General features: G+C 55.5%; 1 protein-coding gene across 1 annotated transcript in view; it reads left to right on the top strand.

Annotated features, from left to right (window-relative positions):
- The window catches only part of MEGF8 (multiple EGF like domains 8), a 40,156-nt gene that overhangs the window by 6,382 nt on the left and 12,593 nt on the right, over window positions 1–21,181 (top strand). The window contains exons 4-31 of the mRNA XM_019713724.2: window positions 536–716; window positions 797–885; window positions 1,439–1,854; window positions 2,273–2,418; window positions 2,545–2,667; window positions 4,579–4,733; window positions 5,063–5,182; window positions 5,551–5,695; window positions 5,777–5,940; window positions 8,084–8,284; window positions 8,656–8,856; window positions 9,267–9,503; window positions 10,373–10,491; window positions 10,570–10,701; window positions 10,800–10,913; window positions 11,404–11,652; window positions 12,137–12,336; window positions 12,668–12,878; window positions 12,973–13,222; window positions 13,763–13,895; window positions 15,384–15,631; window positions 15,713–15,823; window positions 15,978–16,096; window positions 16,457–16,664; window positions 17,181–17,361; window positions 17,919–18,082; window positions 18,835–18,979; window positions 20,394–20,625. Coding sequence (XP_019569283.2) covers window positions 536–716; window positions 797–885; window positions 1,439–1,854; window positions 2,273–2,418; window positions 2,545–2,667; window positions 4,579–4,733; window positions 5,063–5,182; window positions 5,551–5,695; window positions 5,777–5,940; window positions 8,084–8,284; window positions 8,656–8,856; window positions 9,267–9,503; window positions 10,373–10,491; window positions 10,570–10,701; window positions 10,800–10,913; window positions 11,404–11,652; window positions 12,137–12,336; window positions 12,668–12,878; window positions 12,973–13,222; window positions 13,763–13,895; window positions 15,384–15,631; window positions 15,713–15,823; window positions 15,978–16,096; window positions 16,457–16,664; window positions 17,181–17,361; window positions 17,919–18,082; window positions 18,835–18,979; window positions 20,394–20,625 — 4,994 coding nt within the window. The remainder of the gene's footprint in view (window positions 1–535; window positions 717–796; window positions 886–1,438; window positions 1,855–2,272; window positions 2,419–2,544; window positions 2,668–4,578; window positions 4,734–5,062; window positions 5,183–5,550; window positions 5,696–5,776; window positions 5,941–8,083; window positions 8,285–8,655; window positions 8,857–9,266; window positions 9,504–10,372; window positions 10,492–10,569; window positions 10,702–10,799; window positions 10,914–11,403; window positions 11,653–12,136; window positions 12,337–12,667; window positions 12,879–12,972; window positions 13,223–13,762; window positions 13,896–15,383; window positions 15,632–15,712; window positions 15,824–15,977; window positions 16,097–16,456; window positions 16,665–17,180; window positions 17,362–17,918; window positions 18,083–18,834; window positions 18,980–20,393; window positions 20,626–21,181) is intronic.

The following is a 21,181-nucleotide window of genomic DNA, read 5'->3' as shown; positions in this document are numbered from 1 at the left end:
CGTATTACTCCAACCCAACCCCACCTTCATCTGGGGCCCCTCCTTTACGTGAGCCCACTCCTGTCCTCATCTACAACCCACCTCTCACCTGGGAACCGGCCCTTTTTCCTCTTGCCAGGCCCCACTCCATCCTCCCACCCCGCCACTCTGTCTGGCCTTGGGCCCCCAGCCATGACTCGGACTTTCAATCACTGACCTTGGCCCTGAGCCATGCGTATCCATCTTTGGACCTGGATCATGCCTTGTGCCCTCCTGCCTTGCCCTCCCCAGATGTGAGCACTTCCAGCTCAGGCTGACACTGACCTTACCACTGTCTCCCTTTGCCAACCTGTCCTCTGTCTGTCCTCATTTTTCTCTCTGGGTCTCTCTTTTTCTCTTGGTCTGTCTTCTTTTCTCCACCTCTTTCTTCTGGTTGTGTCTATATCCCTTTCTTCCCCTGTCTGTTGGCCTGTTTTCTTCCTGTCTCTGTGTGTCTCTCTTTGCCTCTGTCTCTTTCTCTCTCTCTATTCCTACTTCTGTGTCCCCTTCCCCCCAGCCCCTGGGACCGTGTCGCTGTGAGCCTGGCTTCCTGGGACGTGCCTGTGACCTGCACCTGTGGGAGAACCAGGGGGCTGGCTGGTGGCACAACGTGAGTGCTGGGGACCCCGCCTTCTCTGCCCGTGTTGGGGCAGCTGGTGCCTTCCTGTCCCCGCCGGGGCTGTTGGCCGTTTTTGGAGGTGAGCATATGTGGTGTGTGTCTGGGGACTGCAGACCTGACAGCCTGTGGCCAGGGCTTGAAACCGTCTACCTTCCACAGGCCAGAATCTCAACAGCGCCCTGGGTGACCTCGTGCTGTACAACTTCTCTGCCAACACCTGGGAGCGCTGGGACCTGAGTCCTGCCCCGGTATGGACCCTACTTCCACCCTGCCTGGAGGCACCTGTCCACTCTGTCAGTCCCAGCCAGGGCCCCCCAGAGCCACCCCTTCACCCCACAGTCCCCACAGCCCACAGCTTGATATGGGAACATCTACTCATCCATGTCTGCTTTCTATTGTATTTTCTTCTGTTTTGCTTTAGCTCCCTTTCTGCATCTTTTCCTTCTGTGTGTCTCCTGTCTCTCTATCGGTCCATCTCTCTGTTTTTGTCTCAGATTCTTGGTTTTTGTGTCTTCTTTTCTCTGGGTTGTACCTCTATTTCTCTCTGCTTTTCTGTGTCATTCCTGTCTCTCTGACTCCATCTCTCTTACTGTGTTTCTGTCTCCCCACTGTTTTTATTTGCATATATCTGTCTTTCTGGGTCTGTCTCTTTTCTCTTTGCATTTCTCTGTCTCTGTCTCACCTTTGTTTGTCTTTCTCTCAGTGTCTGCGTCTCTTTGTCTATGTCTGGCTCTCTTTGTCATTCTCTGTGTTCCCATCTGTTCCCCTCTCCATCTCTATCTTCTGGTCTCTTCCTCACAGGCTGCCCGTCACTCCCATGTGGCTGTGGCCTGGGCCGGCTCCTTGGTATTGATGGGAGGTGAGCTGGCCGATGGCTCCCTCACTAGCGATGTGTGGGCCTTTAGCCCCCTGGGCGGGGGCCACTGGGAGCTCCTGGCACCACCTGCTTCCAGTTCCTCGGGGCCACCAGGCCTGGCAGGTCACGCAGCCGCCCTAGTGGACGACATCTGGCTCTACGTGTCAGGTGGCCGCACCCAGCACGACCTCTTCTCCTCCGGCCTCTTCCGTTTCCACCTTGACAGTATCAGTGGGGGCTATTGGGAGCAGGTGATTCCGGCAGGCGGGCGGCCCCCTGCCGCCACCGGCCACTCCATGGTGTTCCACGCCCCGTCTCGTGCCCTGCTGGTTCACGGTGGACATCGGCCCTCCACTGCCCGGTGAGTGCCCTGCCCCACAACCCCTGCCCTGCAGGGCCAGGCCTGGCCCAACACCTGGGCCTTTAGTCTTTTCTGTTCTTTGCCCACTGATAGACTCCTGCAGTCATGCTCCTTCCTTCCTTCCTTCACTCACTCACTCCCTCACTCACCCTCTGATCTTTCATTCAATCAGTTGGTCACTTGCTTCTCCACACACTCCCACCATCTGTCCTTCCCACCATCTTCTGTTTGGTGTCCAACCCTGGCGAGGTTATGGGGGGAACCCAGACATGAGTCCAACCTGGGTCCTGCCCATGGGAGGGGACATAAACCCAGTCACAGCATGTCTCAATCCTGGCTGATCACTCAACTCTCAATCGCGCAGAGGAGGGAGGGGGCCCCTCCTGCCCTGAACCCCTCCTCTGCCCCACCCCTGTAGGTTCTCTGTGCGGGTGAACTCCACTGAGCTCTTTCACGTGGATCGGCGCGTGTGGACAACGCTGAAGGGCCGGGATGGGCTTCACGGTCCGCGGGAGCGAGCCTTCCACACAGCCAGTGTCCTGGGCAACTACATGGTGGTCTATGGTGAGGAGGCTTCCCCGATCCTGCTTGCCTGCCAGGGACCCTGGCCAACCATGAGCTGAGGCTCCTTGAGTGAGTGTCCCCCATGCCCCCAGGCTTGCCAGCTATGCCTCTTTCCTACTTTCCCAGGGGGCAATGTGCACACCCATTACCAGGAGGAAAAGTGCTATGAAGATGGAATCTTCTTCTACCACCTTGGCTGCCATCAGTGGGTGTCAGGGGCTGAGCTTGCCCCACCAGGAACCCCTGAGGGTGAGTGGCCCCTCTATTCCCTGATGGGCTCCTGACGGTCACATTTACCCCCCACAGCGAATCTGGTTTTGGACAGGAGCCACTGCAGTCCTTGTAAGGGTGAGCAAGACGTCCTGTTAGAGCTGGTTCAGGAGGCAAGCCTGGACCACAGACAGGACTAGGGCATTGTTGCCATGGAGATGGGAGGCGGTTATGTCAGCATCAGATCTAGGTTCCAATCCAGGTTTTGCCAGTTTCCAGCTGCCCCAGGGAACTGCCCATGAAGAAGCAACTTTTTCATGGTCACACAATGGGCAAGTGGCAGAACCAGGATGACTGGCCCCAAACAACTATCTGTACAAAAACCATCATTTAATCGCTCTGTGCCTCAATTTCCCCATCTGTAAATGGGGATTATAATAACACTGAAGCCACTGGGATGTTGTGAGAATAAATTGAGAAGATGCATGAAGAGTGAAGACAGCCTAGGGAAGGGCTCAGCACGTTGTTTTTCCATTAGCAGCTGGAGTCCTTGGGCAGGGCCAGGTGACTCACCTGGAAGGGGATGTGGAGAACCTTTCAAACTCATTAGATCAGAGGCTGCTTTCAGAACTGGAAGAAAGCCACAGGCCCTCTCCTCAGAAAGAAATTTATATGCAAAAAGTGGGCATATCATTTCAGGGGACTGTGGACTTCCCAGAGGCCTGTCTGTTCTCGCACCGCACTGAACAGAAGAGTAAGGACAGAAAACAAGCATAAGGAAGGGACATTAACACTTAAGGGGTGGACAGGAGGAAGGGTCCCCAAGGAACCTGATGTGACCGTCAGGGATAAAACTCAGGCTTGGTATGCAAGACCTCCGATACAGGGCTCCTCTGCCTGTCCCTGTCCCTCTTTTAGGTCCCTTCACTGGGCAGGCGAGAGTGTGAGGTTTCTGCAGGCCTCTTCCTCCTCTATAGTTTGTGATTCCTTGAGCTGAGTCCCATGTGCTTACAGAGCATACAGGTTATTAAGAGGGTGGGGGAGTCACCAATCACTGATCTGTCAGTCAGGACTCTTGATTGTAAGTGACAGGAATCCAACCCAACCAGCGTAAGCAAAAAGAATTTCTTGACTCACTTGAGTGAAAACTCCTGGCTTCAGGTTGGGCTGGATCCAGGTGCTCACATGGTAGTATTAGCCATTTCTCAATCCAGTTCTCAGCTGGGTTTACTTCATTCTCTAGCAGCCTTGCCTTTTGTAGGTGGCCACCAGCAGCTCTGGGGTTATATTTTACCCCTTTAAAATGCCCAGAGGGGAGAGAGTGCCTTTTTCCCCAAGAATTGTAGGAATTGAGTCCCATTCCTGAACTGATAGGTTTGGCTAAAGCCCCATTTCTGCCAGAAGCAGGGATGGCTCAACTTGAGCCTTGTGGACTGGGAGTGGGAGAGGGTGGTTTTCCAGAGGAAAATCAGAGGCTGTCACCAAAAGGGAGGCTGGTGCCTGGGCAAACAGAAACAGGTGAGAGCCAGGCAGCCTGCCTCACAGCTCCCCAAGGGCGGGATGATGGTTCCATTTATAGAGGAGGAAACCCAGACTCAGAGAAGTCAAGTCTCTTGCCCAAGGCCACACAGCTAGTCAGCAGTTGATTCATGATTTGAACCCAAGTAAGTGTCATACCCAGGATTTGAACCCAAATTTTTCTGACCCCAAAGATCATGCTCTGTTTGAAAGCTGACACGGGCAGGGGTGTGGGAACCCTAGGGGAGAGAGGACTAGAGCTGGTGCAGGGCCAGGCAGGTCAGGAGGGTTTCCTTGGGCAGGTGGGTTGAGGCAGGAGCTAGGAGACTGGGCTGAGGCATAGGAGAGTCAGGGTTAGCTCTCTGGGCAGGGGAGCCATGAAGATGGGAGGGCATTCGGGGTCTTATGTCCTTGCGGTTTATATTCTCCTAGGCCGAGCAGCGCCTCCCAGCGGTCGGTACTCACATGTGGCCGCTGTGCTTGGTGGCAGTGTCCTCTTGGTGGCTGGTGGGTACAGTGGCCGGCCCCGCGGGGACTTGATGGCCTACAAGGTTCCCCCCTTCGTGTTCCAGGCACCTGCCCCAGATGTGAGCACTGGGGTTATAGGGAAAGGGTGGTTGGGGAGGAGGTAGCATGGTTCCCACAGATGAGGGAGAAAGTTGGGGGTCCCTGGGAGAAAGGGTAGGGGTTCTTAGGGCCATGAGAATGAGGTCAGCCCCCAGGTTCAGTGGAGAAGGAATGGAGGTCCCTCGGGCTGAGGGCAGAGGGGCAGTGGTCCTTGGGACTGGGAGAAGATTGGATGGGGGTCCTCCAGCTGCTGAGCAGTCAGGGTTCCCTGGGATGATCAAAGTGAGTGGGGACATGGGAGCAGGCCCCCGTCTGAGGAGCCCCCTCCGCCACCCCCATCTCTCTACAGTACCACTTGGACTACTGCTCCATGTACACAGACCACAGCGTCTGCTCCCGAGACCCTGAATGCAGTTGGTGTCAGGGGGCCTGCCAAGCTGCACCGCCTCCTGGGACCCCCTCTGGGGCGGTGAGTGACTGTCCCCTAGCACAGAGACAAGCCCTCAGTGTATCCCTCTGCTGAAAGCAAGTGGAGAGGGACTACCCCCCTCCAACATCCCCCTTGCTTATGCTTGTTTTCACACCTAAGTTGAGCATCTCTGATTTCTGATTGCTGACCCTAAACTTTGACCCCCTCTGCAATCCTTTTGAACATATCTGTCCCCAGATCCCCAGCCCCTCTCTTCTTGATCTTTTGCATTCTAACCCAGCTTTCAATTCCCTTCTCCAATTTCCTGACCCCTTCTACCCCCAAACTCCTAAATCCACAGCCCTTCCCAGATACCTTAAGCCCCAGTGGACAATAACAATAACCCTTGTCCCCTTCCTTCCCTGCAGTGTCCGGCTGCCAGCTGCCTAGGCCTGGGCCGCCTCCTAGGTGACTGCCAGGCCTGCCTTGCATTCAGCGGCCCTGCAGCTCCTCCCCGGGGGCCTGGTGCCCTAGGCTGGTGCGTGCACAACGAGAGCTGCCTCCCTCGGCCTGGTGAGTGACCAGTGGCAATGTGGGAGGGGGCAGCTCTGCACCCCACACTGACCCCCAACGCCCACCCTCCTGTCCTCACAGAGCAGGCCCGCTGCCGAGGGGAGCAGATCTCAGGCACTGTGGGCTGGTGGGGGCCCGCACCTGTCTTCGTTACATCCCTGGAGGCCTGTGTCACCCAGAGTTTCCTTCCTGGCCTGCACCTGCTCACCTTCCAGCAGCCACCCAACGCGTCCCAGCCCGATAAGGTGGGGAGCTGGGGATGGGACCTAGTGTGCAGTGTTGAAGGGCTGGTCCTAGGGTTTTTGTTTTCCAAATGGATCTTTATCTCTCTTGTGTTTACCCTGTAAGTGTTTATATTCAAGCCTCTGATTTTTCTTACCGATTTAAAAGCATTTTTAAAAATTGTGGTAAAAGACACATAACATAAAATTTCCCATTAGTGACATTCAGCACATTCACAATGTTGTCCAACTGTCACCACTATCTAGTTCCAAACCATTTTCCTCAGCTCCAAAGGAAACCCCGGTCCATTAAATAATCACTTTCCATTCTCTTCTTCCTGGCCCCTGGCCACCACTAACCTTTTTCTGTCTCTGGATTTGCCATCTCTGCTTATGTCATATAAAGCGAATCATATAATATGTGGCCTTTTGGGACTGGCTTCTTTCATCTAGCATGTTTTCAAGGCTCATCCATGTTGTCACATGCGTCAAAACTTCATTCCTTTTTAGGGCCGAATCATCTTACGTTGTATGGTTATGCTACATGCATTCATCAGCTGATGAATATTTGGGTTGTTTCCACCCTTTTGCTGTTGTGAATAGTGGTGCTATGAACATTCATGTACAAGCTTTTGTTTAAACACCTGTTTTCAACTCTTTTGGCTATATATCTAGGAGCAGAATTGCTGGGTCGTGTGGTAATTATATGTTGAACTTTTTGAAGAGCTACCAGCTCCTTATTGATTTTAAAATAGGTAATATAGTATAGTCCCATGGTTTAAAAATCAAAATGAGGTAAAAAGTTGTCGAGTGAAAAGGTTTCTCCCATCTACCCCACTCCCCTACCTCTCAGTGTGGGAAGCTGGATCCTGTATCCCTGCAACTCAAGACTACCCTAACTCGCTCTGGAAGATCTATTTGGATTTCATTCTTATATCCTTCCAGAGTCTACCTATTCCAATGCAAGTAGATGTGACTTTTAATCATTTTTCTTTCTTGCACAAAAAGTAGTATACTACCACTTACATCCCAGCAACCTTCCCATAAGAGAACTTAAGAAACACCCTCATTTTTTCACAGCTGTATAATATTCCACTTATTTCTAATGCTATAGTACTGTAGTTTATTTAAACAGTCTCCCATGATGAACGCTTGGGTTGTTCCATTTATTTGCAGTTGCAAAAACACCTACTAGCAATAGATCATGTCATATACCTGTCACTTTGAATGTTGGATCTGGGCTCTTTTTAAAAAACACTTACGTACTGGTTAATTATATAACAGAGAACATGATACATAGAGTGAGGTCCAGAAGGGTCCTGAGCACAGGAGCTTTCATTCCCATGGAGCTGGGGTGTGGTGCCCTCCTGGCACATGGATGTGTTCACTAACCTGGAAGTTCTCCAAACCTTGTAGTTAAGAGATTTTTTTTTTTTTTAAAGATTGTATTGGGGAAGGGGAACAGGACTTTATTGGGGAACAGTGTGCACTTCCAGGACTTTTCTCCAAGTCAAGTTGTTGTCCTTTCAATCTTAGTTGTGGAGGGTTCTGTTCAGCTTCAAGTTGTTGTTCCTTCAGTCTTAGTTGTGGAGGGCGCAGCTCAGCTCCAGGTCCGGTTGCCGTTGCTAGTTGCAGGGGGCACAGCCCACCATCCCTTGTGGGAGTCGAACTGGCAACCTTGTGGTTGAGAGGACACGCTCCAACCAACTGAGCCATCCTGGAGCTCAGTGGCAGCTCAGCTCAAGGTGCCGTGTTCAATTTTTAGTTGCAGGGGGCGCTGCCCACCATCCCTTGTGGGAGTCGAGGAATTGAACTGGCAACCTTGTGGTTGAGAGCCCACTGGCCCATGTGGGAGTCGAACCGGCAGCCTTCGGAGTTAGGAGCACGGAGCTCTAACCTCCTGAGCCACCGGGCCAGCCCGGGATTTTTAAATTTTAAAATTTTTTTTAAATTTTGATCTGGACTCCCGAGGGCTTAGGTGGAGAGGTGGGGCACTGGGGAAGAGGACCCTGAAGTTTAAGGAGAGGTGGGGATGAGTGGGCCCTGGGACCGTGTTATCCATTGATTGAGTTGGCGTCCGACTCTTCTCCCAGAGTGATTGAGGAGTGCGGGCACTGTGCGCCATTCAGAGATGCACTCACGGACACCCCCTCCCTGGCTGGCACAGGTCTTGATTGTCCGCAGCACAACCATCACTCTGACACCCAGTCCAGAGACCGACGTATCCCTAGTCTACCGTGGCTTCATCCACCCACTGCTGCCGGGAGGGCCCGGCGGGCCAGGGGCCGAGGACGTGGCCGTGTGGGCCCGGGCCCAGCGCCTGCATGTCCTGGCCAGGATGGCCCGTGGCCCCGACACAGAGAACATGGTGAGGGTGCTTGGGACACCCAGCGGACTGTTTATGGTTCAGACGGGGGCTGGGTTATGTGTGCAGGGAGGACTGAGGAGAAATCAGAAGCAGGAGATGTATCATTTGTGAGGGGAGGGCCCTGGGGTTTTCAGTTGTGAACACAATTTGGGGGGAATTTTGAAGCAGGTAGGGAAGGTCTGTGTTATGAAGTCAGACTTCCCTGAGGAGGAGGAAGGTTGCTGGTGGATTTGGGGGCACTTGAGGGTTCTTGGGGTTCTAAGGAACCCTGAGATGTCCTTTCCAGGAGGAGGTGGCTGCTAGGTGGGCTTCAGGGGTTGGGGAGGTGTGGGAAGTGCTGAGGTCCTTCTCTGTCCTCACCCCCACCCCAGGAGGAGGTGGGACGCTGGGTGGCTCAGCAGGAGAAGGAGACGAGGCGGCTACAGCGCCCAGGGTCTGCTCGTCTCTTCCCGCTGCCTGGCCGGGGCCACAAATACGCAGTAGAGATCCGGGGCCAGCTCAACGGCTCGGCGGGCCCTGGGCACAGCGAGCTCACCCTGCTGTGGGACCGTACCGGCGTGCCAGGAGGCAGCGTGAGTACCCAGGCCTGGGCCTCAGATCCCCTGGGCTTTCTGAACGACACACCTTGGCCTCTGAATGCCAGCTTCACCTCGCACCCTCCAGACTCCGCTCTCTGACCCCAGACTCTGACCTGTTCTCATATTCTGACCCCTGCCCACATCTCTACTTCCTCCTGGCCTGCCCCTGCTGCCCCTGACTTCTGCCCTCCGTACTTTGACCTCTAATCTCTAGATTGTCTCCAACCCTCATCCCCTTTGGTCTGCTGATGTTGTAAATCCTGACTTTCTATACACCTGAGTTCTCAACCTTGTTTCTAAAGACTTAAGTTTTTAGCTCCAAACTCTGACCCCTACCCCAAACCTCAGCTCCTGACCCTTGACCCAGAACATGGACCCCTGACCTCCTATGCCTCCTCCCCCAGGAGATCTCCTTCTTCTTCCTGGAGCCCTACCGTTCGGCGGCCTGCGCCTCCTACTCCTCCTGCCTGGGCTGCCTGGCCGACCAGGGCTGCGGCTGGTGCCTGACGAGCGCCACCTGCCACCTGCGCCAGAGTGGGGCCCACTGTGGGGACGACGGGGCTGGTGGGTCCCTGCTGGTACTGGTGCCCGCCCTCTGCCCACTCTGTGAGGAGCATCGCGACTGCCACGCCTGCACCCAGGTGCCCACCAGGCCACAAAGGGCCTGTCTTGAGATGGACGCAGCCCAAGCAGGCGACTAGGAAAGGGGGAGGGCCTCCCAGGGCTGATGTGGGTAACTGGCGGGGGGAGGGGGCATGATGGCTGATGGCTGTTGGGGGAGACAGCTGGGGCCATTGTCTTTGATTTGCAGGCAAGAGCCAGGTGGGGCACAGAGAAGAGGGGCTGAAGAGTGGGTTTCAGTCAGTCGGGACTTTCCTTGTCATAAGGGCCAAAATCCCAACTCAGTGCCTTTTCACTAGAGGATCATTTATGGGCTTAGGCTGCAGAGTCCAAGAGCAGGTCTTCAGGCTGGGACCTCCAGCAGTTCGGACCACGTGGTCAGGCATCCCCCTCCCCCCATTGCACATCCTTGTTTTCCGTGGATGGTCATTCCTTGGGAGTAGCAGGGAGCCACAGCGCTCTGGACTTTCATCCCCCACTCAGCCAAGGGGACAGCACCTTTCTGTCCCTACCCTACTGTCACCCCTCAGGTCAACAGACATCCCAGAAGTACGTTTCACTGGCTGTGGTTGGGTCTTGTGCCGACCGACCCTGGGACTAGTTGATGAGGGCAGTGTATATATGTGTGTGTGTGTGTGGGGGGGGGTAGCCCCCTGCTCACCTCTGGATTCCCACCTCAATCACACAAAGGGTGTAGTGCCCAAAAAGAGAGTAGGTGCTGGGCAGGCAGAAGCCGTGGCTGTCTTTGGCTGAAGAGGAAAGTCTGAGACTCGGGCAGTTGGGAAGAGGGGGACCTGCAGGGGTCTGTGGGGGAAGCAGTTTAGGAAAGGAGGGCGCTGCGAAGCCAAGGGAGAGGGCCAAGCTGCCTCTTACTCTTCCAACCCCCCAGGACGCCTTCTGTGAGTGGCATCAGAGCACCAACCGCAAAGGGGACGCAGCGTGCAGCCGGCGGGGCCGAGGTCGGGGTGCCCTGAAGAGCCCGGAGGAATGTCCCCCTCTCTGCAGCCAGTGAGTCCCAGTGGGCCCAGGGAGGGGGTATGTATTGGGCAGCCCTGGCATGACCCCGGCTCCTCTCCTCACCCTCAGGCGCCTGACCTGTGATGACTGCCTGGCCAACTCCAGCCAGTGTGCCTGGTGCCAGTCTACTCACACCTGCTTCCTGTTCGCTGCCTACCTGGCCCGGTACCCACATGGTGGCTGCCGAGGCTGGGATGACAGGTGCGATCCTGGTGGCCTGGCTCATAGAGGGCTGGGTGGAGACCAGTGGAGGGGGCTGGGCTCTGACACCCCCTCCCCCGTCACCTGTCACCCTGTAGCGTGCACTCAGAGCCGAGGTGTCGTAGCTGTGATGGCTTCCTGACCTGCCATGAGTGTCTGCAGAGTCACGAGTGTGGCTGGTGTGGCAATGAGGACAACCCCACGCTGGGACGGTGAGGCCTGGACAGGGGCGGGGGGCCGGGCAGGATGGGGGGGCCAGGCAGGATGGGGGGGCTCTCCACAGCTCGAATTCTAACGGCTGCTCTGTTTCTCTGCCCCTCTGCCTGATTCCCTACCATCATCTCTTTTTCTCTCCTTTCCCCTTTCTCTCCATTTCAATTTCTGTTTTCTCTCCACTTTTTCTCTGTCTCTGTGACTTGTTTTCTGTCATCTTTCTCCTTGGCTTTCTGTTTCTGTCTCTTCTCTCCCTTTCACTGTAGTCCTGTCTCTGTCTCTCTTCTGTTTGTCTTTTAAAATATTTTTTGTCTGACTTCTCTTGGTTTCTCTCTCTTTCATTTCTCCTGTTTCTTTCTCCATATTCATATTTCTGTTTCTCTCTCTCTATTGGCCTCCTCTCTCTGTCACTGTTTTCTTGTCCCTTGTCTCTTCTTTCTTTATCATCTTCCCTCATCCCACCCCCTTCTTCAATCTCTCACCCACCAGGTGCCTCCAGGGGGACTTCTCAGAGCCCCTGGGTGGGGGTAACTGTTCCCTGTGGGTGGGGGAGGGTCTGGGGCTGTCTGTGGCCCTCCCTGCCCGCTGGGCATATGCCCGTTGTCCAGATGTGGATGAGTGTCGCCTGGGCCTGGCACGGTGCCACCTGCGGGCAACCTGCCTGAACACGCCCCTCAGCTATGAATGTCACTGCCAGCGGGGCTACCAAGGCGATGGTATCACATACTGCAACCGCACGTGAGTGGGGCATGGGTTTCCATGGAGATGTTGCCCCATGGCTGGGCGCACTGGAGGTGGAGGGAGTAAGTGATTATGGTGCTGAGATCCCTCCTATGGAAACAGTATCCTCAGTGAGCGTCGGGTTTTTACCTTGCAGACTAGGTCCTCATTAGAGTGATAGGGTCCCCAACGTAACACTAGTTACTGTGGAGATAGGTCCCTCACAGACTGCGGGCTGTAGTCTTCAGCAGTAGAGATGGAGGAGGACCAAGCTGAAACAGGGTTTTCACAAAGAACCGATCACCAGTGGTGATGTGTTGTTACTATAGAGACGAGTTGCCACGTGTGTGGGGTTACTTTAGAGATAGGGCCAGCAATGTAGTCCAGGGCAGTGGAACAGGCAATAGCTTGTGTTGGTGTTGCCATGGAGATGATGGGGTGTAGTGGGGTGACGGGGGGCTGCCTTGGAGACTTTTCCCCCACCCCTGCCACGGCCCCTCAGGTGCCTGGAGGACTGCGGCCATGGTGTGTGCAGTGGCCCCCCTGACTTCACCTGCATGTGTGACCTGGGCTGGACATCTGACCTGCCCCTGCCCACGCCTGCCCCGGGACCCCCTGCCCCCCGCTGTTCCCGAGATTGTGGCTGCAACTTCCACAGCCACTGCCGCAAGCGGGGGCCTGGCTTCTGCGATGAGTGCCAGGGTGAGCTGCCCTCCTCCCGAACTCCCCCGGACTGGCCTCAAGGGAGCTTCATTAGGGCTCCAGTTTCTTTTTCTCTACGTGGGCTTCAGTGTCTCCTCACCCAGCTCTGGGTCCTCCTGCCCCATTGCCTGCTCATGACCCCAGACGGGCTTCAGTGCCACCCATCTCGTTGATGGGGCCTCCTTTTGGGACTTGCTATTACCCCAATTGGGGCGCTGGTTACCCTCCTTTGAAGCAGCCAGGTTGGGTCAGGGATCAGCTGAGCCAGTTGGTCAGGCCCCTTCCTGCCCTTGGCCCTGACTCTGCGTCCTGCCTGCTGGGGCCTCCACAGACTGGACGTGGGGCGAGCACTGCGAACGGTGCCGGCCTGGCAGCTTTGGCAACGCCACGGGCTCGGGCGGCTGCCGGCCCTGCCAGTGCAACGGGCATGGGGACCCACGCCATGGCCACTGCGACAACCTCAGCGGGCTCTGCTTCTGCCAGGACCACACTGAGGGTGCCCACTGCCAGCTTTGCTCCCCCGGCTACTACGGGGACCCCCGGTGAGCCAGGGGCCAGCCACGTGGGGTGGGGGCTTAGGGGCGAGGTGGGATGGGGCGGGCCTGACCTGACACTGGCTCTCCTCCATTTCCTCAGGGCCGGTGGCTCCTGCTTCCGGGAGTGTGGGGGTCGTGCCCTCCTCACCAACGTGTCCTCAGTGGCACTAGGCTCACGCCGGGTTGGGGGGCTGCTACCTCCAGGTGGTGCAGCAGCAAAAGCCGGGCCAGGACTGTCCTATTGCGTGTGGGTCGTCTCGGCCACAGAGGTTCTGCAGCCCTGTGCCCCGGGGACGCTCTGTCCGCCACTCACCCTCACCTTCTCCCCTGACAGCAGCACCCCCTGCACGGTGAGCTCTAAGAGCACGAGGGCTCGGACCCATGTCTCCCCCACCCTTTTTGACTCCTCAGAGAGACCCAGACCCCCATGTTCCCATTTTTTTATTCTTCAAACGCCAAACTCTATTTCTGTTTCAGACCCCCAGCCCTTCATTCCTACACCCACAGACCTTCCCGGTTCCCAGATCACCTCCTGTTTTCTGGACTCCGAGTCTCCGTTCCCCAGGTCCTCAAACTCCCTTGCCCCAGTCCAGGCATCGCAAACATTTACACTGTGTGTGCCAATTCTGATCAATTATAGTGGCCACCAGGAGCTGTGGATTGAGAAAAAGGCTCCAGGTGACAGTGCCTGATTGATTAGCCATGTCTGCTGTCAACACACCAGGGAAATGGTAGCCTCCGTGCCAGTTTGAAAATCTACCCAGGATGTTCAAACAGCCCGTTTCCCCGTCTCACATTGCCCGATCCCCTTAAACTCCTCCTTCCAGACCCCAAGCGTCCCTCTTTCTCATCCTCATCGACCCCTAATCCTCCGCTTTGTACCCCTGCAGCTGAGCTATGTGCTGGCCTTTGATGGCTTCCCCCGCTTCCTGGACACTGGAGTCGTGCAGTCGGACCGTAGCCTCATTGCTGCCTTTTGCGGCCAGCGGCGAGACAGACCCCTCACTGTGCAGGCCCTGTCTGGTATGGGGACTGGGGGGGGGGGGCTCTGTCCTGTGCTGTGTATCCCTTGACCCTGCACCTTGCCAACTGAGGTGGGCTCAAGACCCGGCCCAACTCTGCCACGGACTTGCTGGGTGATACAGTCCCTCGCCACCTCTGGGCCTCAGTTTCTTCAGCTGAGAAGCAAGTAGAGAGGATTGCGCTGGCTGCCTCTGGAGAGTAGGGCCGAGCAAGACATGCTGGGGCACACAGAATGGGGCTGGTGTGAGGGTCCCTGAGCGTCCCCTCAGTCCATGGTTCTCAGCCAGGGCTCATCATACCCTTGGGACATTTGGCAATGTCTGGAGATGGTCTGGTTGTCATGATGGGGGTGCTACTGGCATCTCCTGGTGGGGCCAGAGGTGCTGCTCCTACAGGGGACAGGAGCCTTCACAGCCAGCGTTCTCTAGGCCCCAAACATCAGTGGGGCTGAGAGAAACCCAGCTTAGTCCCATGGAGATTCACTAGAAATAATTTGTTATCCATGGCGATTGAAGGGCCCAGGGTTGGAAATGCTGTCAATCAGAGCGGCTCCAAGCTTGGAGAGAGGGCAGAATTGTAGCTGGTGGACTGTAGACCCCTTGCAGTTGAGGGGCCCTTGTTTCATTTCACTCGGTAAGTGTTTACTTAGCACCTGCAGTGAGCCAGGCCTGCGCTAGATTCTGGAGGTGCAGCAGTGAACAGGGGACAAAGGTGCTGTCTGCATGTAGCAAAGGTGCTACAGTGTGTGTGTGGTGGGGGCGGCGAACAAAAAGGCTCAGAGTAGTGAGGGACATAAGGAAGTGGAAGAGAGTGGGCGCCTGGCCTGTCTGGGGAGTCGTGAGGGCTTCTGTGCAGAGGTGAAGTTTCACTTGAGGCCTGAAGGGGGCGGTGTGGGCGAGGGTGACTTCTCCAGGAGGAGGAATAGCAGGTGCCCTGGCCCTGAGAAGCGGGCAGGGGAGGTGGTGCTGGAGCCGAGGGCCGGAGAATGGGAGGTGATGATGTCAGAGGGCCTGTAGGGCTTTCCTGTTTAAGAAATATAACTGTACGGAGGCAGTGTTTTACATATCATTAATTCCCGTGCGTTCTACCCAGTCTACTTTCTAAGGAGACTTGGTTTTACATAAGAGCAGGAGGGAGCTATGGAAGGTTTGGAGGTTGTGAGTGACAGGATCAGATTCATGGGCTGCTATAAAAGGCAGAGTGTAGGGGACCCAGGAAAACCAGTGGTGGGGGTGGGGTGGGGGAACTGGTGCTGGTGGCTAGGCCAGATGGGTGAATATGAGAGTTTGAGGTTTTAAAACCAATGGAACTTGATGGGCTGATGAAGGAGAGTGTGTGTGGTGTGCAGGACAGTAAATCATGGCAGTGATCGTGGATGACCGAGGTACCTTGCTTCCCTACCCAATTACATGGGGGCTTCTCAAAACCTGGGGTGGAGCAGCGCCTGCACTGGGACCTTGCTACATGTTTCTGGCCTCTCCCCCACAGGGCTGCTCGTGCTGCACTGGGAGGCCAACGGCTCCTCGTCCTGGGGCTTCAATGCCTCGGTGGGCTCTGCCCGCTGCGGGTCAGGGGGCCCTGGGAGCTGCCCTGTCCCCCAGGAGTGTGTGCCCCATGATGGGGATGCAGGTGCTGGACTCTGCCGCTGTCCCCAGGGCTGGGCTGGCCCACACTGCCGCATGGCTCTGTGTCCTGAAAACTGCAACGCCCACAATGGGGCAGGGACCTGTAACCAGGTACAGGTGGGACAGGTCAAGCCAGGTGGGACATGAGTGTTGCTCAGGGTTCCTTCTGAGCCTCCTTCTGTTGTCCCCCAGAGCCTGGGCGTGTGCATCTGTGCTGAGGGCTTCGGGGGCTCCGACTGTGCCACGAAGCTGGGCGGTGGACAGCTGGTCTGGGAAACCCTCATGGATAGCCGCCTCTCAGCTGTGAGTTGTGGCTACCTACTGTCTGGGGAGGTGCCACACCGCCGGGATCATTCTCTCTCCTCCACTCCTGGGACCACCCCCCAGACCCTATACTGAGCCTGACGCTTTGTCATGACCTTAGCCTGACCCTTCACTTCCTTATCCCCACTCCCAGGACACTGCTAGCCGCTTCCTGCATCGCCTGGGGCACACCATGGTGGAGGGGCCTGATGCCACCTTGTGGATGTTTGGGGGCCTAGGCCTGCCCCAGGGACTGCTGGGAAACCTGTACAGGTGAGGACTGCCCTGGGGAGGTGGGATACCTAAATAAGAGAAGGTCACCTCGGGATGCTGAGATGTCTGTCACACAAGAGTCCTCTCAGGGGGCTGCAGGCAAACCTTTACAGATGAAGGACACCCCAAAGGTTGCTGGGACACTTGTCATAGGAGTTTTACCGCAGGGGTGGGATACTTTTTGGATGGTGCTACCCCAGGGTATAGTAAGGTGATTGTTGTAGGAAGGTCACCCTAGGGGATGTTGGGAGACCTGTCGGGGGTCACCTCAAGGAATGCTGGGATACCTGTGAAGGGGTCACCCCAGGGGATGTTGGGATGACTGGACAGTGAGGCTGCTTATTTGCATCTCGGCCCCAGGTACTCAGTGAGTGAGCGGCGGTGGACACAGATGCTGGCAGGAGCCGAGGACGGGGGCCCAGGTCCCTCACCCCGCTCCTTCCACGCGGCTGCCTATGTGCCCGCTGGCCGTGGTGCCATGTACCTGCTGGGGGGGCTCACAGCTGGGGGCGTCACCCGAGACTTCTGGGTCCTCAACCTCACCACCCTGCAGTGGCGGCAGGAGAAGGTGAGCATCTCTCCCACCCCCAACCCCCACATCTGGGCTCTGGCAAAGATGGCCAGAGCAGCTTCTGCCAGCTTTGCCCCCAGAGGAAATGGCTTCCTCTCTGAGGCTCTAGCACAAGTCCCAGAATTGAATTTCATTGGCCGTCTGGGTCACATTATATTTCCCAGCCATTCTCTGGCCAAAGGGATGTAATACTCTGGTTAGCCAGGCTGGGATACAGCCTGTGGCGTGGATACAATCAGCCCTATGCAGCTAGAGTGAGAGGCGAGGGGCAGGGCTTCCTAAAGGGACACAGGTGGCTCCTGAGGAAGTGACACTGAGAGGCAGAAATGGCAGGAGGTCTACTGCAAGCCTGCGAGACAGGGCTGGTTGGAAGGTCTAGGGTCTGACCAGTTCTGGGCAGCTCACTACCTCCTGAGTGGTGCAAGGCGAGTGTGGGAACTCTGAGTCTTGCTTCTATCCATAAGATGACCCCTGACCTCTGGCCACCTGTGACCTCCGCCCTCTGTCCGTCAGGCCCCTCAGACTGTGGAACTTCCAGCCGTTGCTGGTCATACTCTTACCGCCCGCCGAGGCCTGTCTCTGTTCCTGGTGGGTGGTTACTCCCCTGAAAATGGCTTCAACCAGCAGCTGCTCGAGTACCAGCTAGCAACCGGCACCTGGGTATCCGGAGCTCAGAGTGGGACACCCCCCACAGGTAGGTGGGGCTGGGGAAAGGAGGCCACAGCACCTTTGACTGTCCCACCGTCCAGGGCTTCATGTAGGCTCTCTATTCACTCCAGTACTCTATGGTCATTGCCCCCCCCATATCTTGTTATCTCCATGTCTTCCCCCAACCCCCACCCAGATTCTCAGGGAACCATCTCTTGAGAAGTTCAGTTTCTCTATTTACCCCTCCCAGACTCCATGATAAGCTGCCCACCTCCTGCCCAGTAGCAGTGGGTCACCATCTCCCTCCCCCAGGGCCTAGATCACCACCCCTCAGGTATTCTTTCTCTACCTCATCTACATTTTTTTGGTCACTGTCCCCAGGATATTCTGGCCACGGCATCTCCCTCTCTTCTCTTTCCCTGAGTCTCTATTAAGATTGTCCTTTGAACTGACGGGAGAGGGAGGGGTTGGGATCCTAGGTCTGGCCTCAGGGCCTGGGAGGATGTTGTGGTCACAAGAAGGGGAGCCCAGGAAGGCGGGCAAGTTCTTGATCACCAGCTCTTGCCCAGTGTCTTTGCTCACTCTGCCCCCCAACCCTGCCAGGTCTCTATGGTCATTCTGCGGTATACCACGAGGCCACCGACTCCCTCTACGTGTTTGGGGGTTTCCGTTTCCACGTGGAGCTGGCAGCCCCATCCCCTGAGCTCTACTCCCTGCACTGTCCTGACCGCACCTGGAGTCTTCTGGCCCCTTCTCAGGGGGCAAAGGTCAGGAAAGGAAGTCTAGACAGATGGATGTAGGGCATGGAAGAGGGAGGGGCCCCCCATACCAGTGACCCAGGGACTGCTCAACCCTGGATTCCTACTTCCCCTCCTTTCCAGTCCCCTAAACTAAACTTAAGAGTACCCCAAGTGTTCCCTTCTTCTATCCCTGGCTTGGAGGAAAGATTCCTCGCCCAGGAAGTCAGAGGCCTGGGTTCTGCCCCAGCTGCACCCCACTTTTGGTGCAGCCCTGGCAGGCCCAGCTCCTGTTCCTGGCCCCCCGCATCTATAAATGGGGATTGAGGGTGCTTGTGCTTCCTGCCTTCAGGGCCAAAGGAGAGGGTGTGGGAGATGGCGAAACCTCAGATGTGCTGGTCAGAGACAATTGGATTTTCTGTCCACCAGCATTTTTCCAAGCTCTTTATGGGGCCGGACTGAGGGAAGTGAAAGTAAGAGACCCAAGCCTCACTGCAGACACCCCCAGCCCAGCCACAGGAGAATGTGGGGTTCTTCCTAAGCAGTCCAGGCTAGGTTCCTGAGGATGTAGGGGTTCAGGGGGAAAGAGATTGTTCTGGGGTCTGCTCTAAGGAATGAGGGAGGTTTCCTAGAGGAAGGAGATAAGATCTGAGGAAAGATAGGATGGGATGTGCTGGTGGGGGGCTGGGGTACAAGGATATTTGGGGTGGCAGGTGAGCTGAGAGAGTGAGGAGAGGACTGTGGGCCTTGACAGGCCATCTCACCACCTGTCTCCCCAACAGCCCCACCCCCGACTTTTCCATGCCTCAGCTCTGCTAGGGGACACCATGGTGGTCCTTGGGGGGCGCTCGGACCCTGATGAGTTCAGCAGCGATGTGCTACTCTACCAAGTCAACTGCAACGCCTGGCTCCTGCCTGACCTCACCCGTAAGTCCATTGCTGTCCCTGGGAGCCCTGTCGTGGGACCCCCTCTCATTCAGAGTCAGTTGGGCCCCTTTAGACCCACCGGCAAAGCTCCTGCTGTCCCCTTCATGCTATCTGAGCACCCATGGGGATGCCCTCCTTTTTCTTTTCTCTTCAAAAAGTTTATTTTTTTATTAAAAATTTTGTTTAAAAATGTTAAAAACCTGATTATAAAAGTAATAATATTCATTGTATGTAATTTGTGAAATAGGAAGAAAAAAATCCCCGTAATCCCACTCTCTAGAGACAACCACTATTACATGTGGGCTGTTTCCAGTCTCTCCTATTTATAGGCTCGACAGAGGTTTGTGTCTTGCCTTTTTATTTCACATAACCTTGTAAGCGACTGACTGTGTATGTTTCCTGGGCCTGTCTCCTTTTCTTTTTGCTTCTCTCTCTAACTCTCTGTCTCTAATTCCCTTTTTCTCTTAATCTAGTTTTTTCCACCACTCTATGACTTTGGTTTTTTAGGATTTAAAACATTGAGGTGAAAGTCACATAACGTAACATTAACAATTCAGCAGCATTTTGTCCCTTCATAATGTTGTGCAACCACCACTTCTCTCTGGTTCCAAAACGTTCGTTGTGTGACAATCTCAGCCTGTCAATAATCAGTGTTGTGACTGGACCAGCTCTCCTCGTTCTTATTATGATTGCAAGACACCCTTTAGCAATAACTGTCAGGAAACTTGGAAAAGATACAGGTTCATTACTTACAAGACCTGGAAACTACAGAGCGCGCCTGGCTGTGGGCCACATGGTGAGGTCACGGGTAGAGAGGGAGACTGCACAGGCCTGGGGTGCTGCTTTTCTTGGGGTTGAGGGTGGGAGCCTAAGGTTTCAAGGTCTCACTCTTTACTGGTGACTTTAAAATGTATGAGCAGGGATTTGAAAAGGAAGAGAAAGCAAACTAGCCCAAAAGGCCTGTTACTGAAATCAACCAAGATCTCTAAAACAAAGGCGCCTCCGTGGCGGGAGGTGGCTGGCCCTGGGTTTTTTGGCGACATTCATCCTTGAAGCAAGTGCCTCTTTGAAATGGATGCCTCCGCAGTCAAAGCTTAAGCCAGGCACCTGCATCACAAAGAGGAAAAAAACCCACAATAGATGTGAGGGCTTAATACTACAACATTTGTCTCCATTCTTAATTTCACTCTTCCTTCCTTTTTTTCTCTGTTGGTGTCTCTCTCCCCCTCTTTTGTTTTGTTTTGCTATCTAGTGTCTCAGGCCCTGTCTGGCCTTATTTCTCTCTGTCCTGCCGTTTCTGGCTCTGCTCTCCAGACATCTCTCCACTCAGGTTGCTCTCTGACTGGCCTCTTACTGGCCTCTTTGTGTGGGTCTCCTGTCTGCTCTCTTTCTGAACACTGCCGTCTTTCCCCAGGTCAGGCCTCTGTGGGGCCCCCAATGGAGGAGTCTGTGGCCCACGCTGTGGCAGCAGTAGGGGACCGCCTATACATCTCTGGGGGCTTCGGGGGAGTGGCCCTGGGCCGCCTGCTGGCCTTGACCCTGCCCGCTGACCCCTGTCGCCTGCTGCCCTCACCTGAAGCTTGTAACCAGTCTGGGGCCTGCAGCTGGTGCCATGGGGCCTGCTTGTCTGGGGCCCAGGCCCACAGGTAACGATGTTGACTGACAGCTGCAGGGGAGGGAGATACTGGTGCCCTTCCGAGTAGGTTCTGTGTTCGGCCAAGCTGGGGGAGGCCTCGGGAGGGTACTGTCTGATCAAGATACAACTCATATGGGAAAATGGCCCGTTCATCACAGACATGGATGGGCTGGGGGCCCCCAAAGGGGAAGCCCTGCTTGTGGGCTGGAGAATCATCCACGAATGCTTTCTGGAGGAGCTGGGTCTGAACTGGGCCCTAAATGAGCAGGAGACTTTACATCAGGAAAGGTTTGGAAATGGAGCTGCGCCTGGTATATTTGAGAGATCTTCTGAGTTTGGGGAAAACGAGACTGGAAAGTTGGATGAGGTCAGCTCAGGAAGGGCTTCTAGTGCCTGGCCAAGGTTCTGGGCTCTGTCAAGGTTCACAGACCCCTCATCTGTAGTTTGGGAAGCTGCTCATCTCAGGAAACTGAAAGTGCTGTCCTAGGTTTAGCACAGACTCAATTTGGTTGCATGATTGTCCTGAGGTGATGTGAGGTACTAATGGCTTTATTTGTCCCATTAAA

This window comes from Rhinolophus sinicus, linkage group LG11 (assembly GCF_036562045.2).
Source record: "Rhinolophus sinicus isolate RSC01 linkage group LG11, ASM3656204v1, whole genome shotgun sequence".
Taxonomy (NCBI): Eukaryota; Metazoa; Chordata; class Mammalia; order Chiroptera; family Rhinolophidae; genus Rhinolophus; species Rhinolophus sinicus.
The sequence above is the reverse complement of the archived record's forward strand: the minus strand, read 5'-3'. Positions and strand labels throughout refer to the sequence as shown.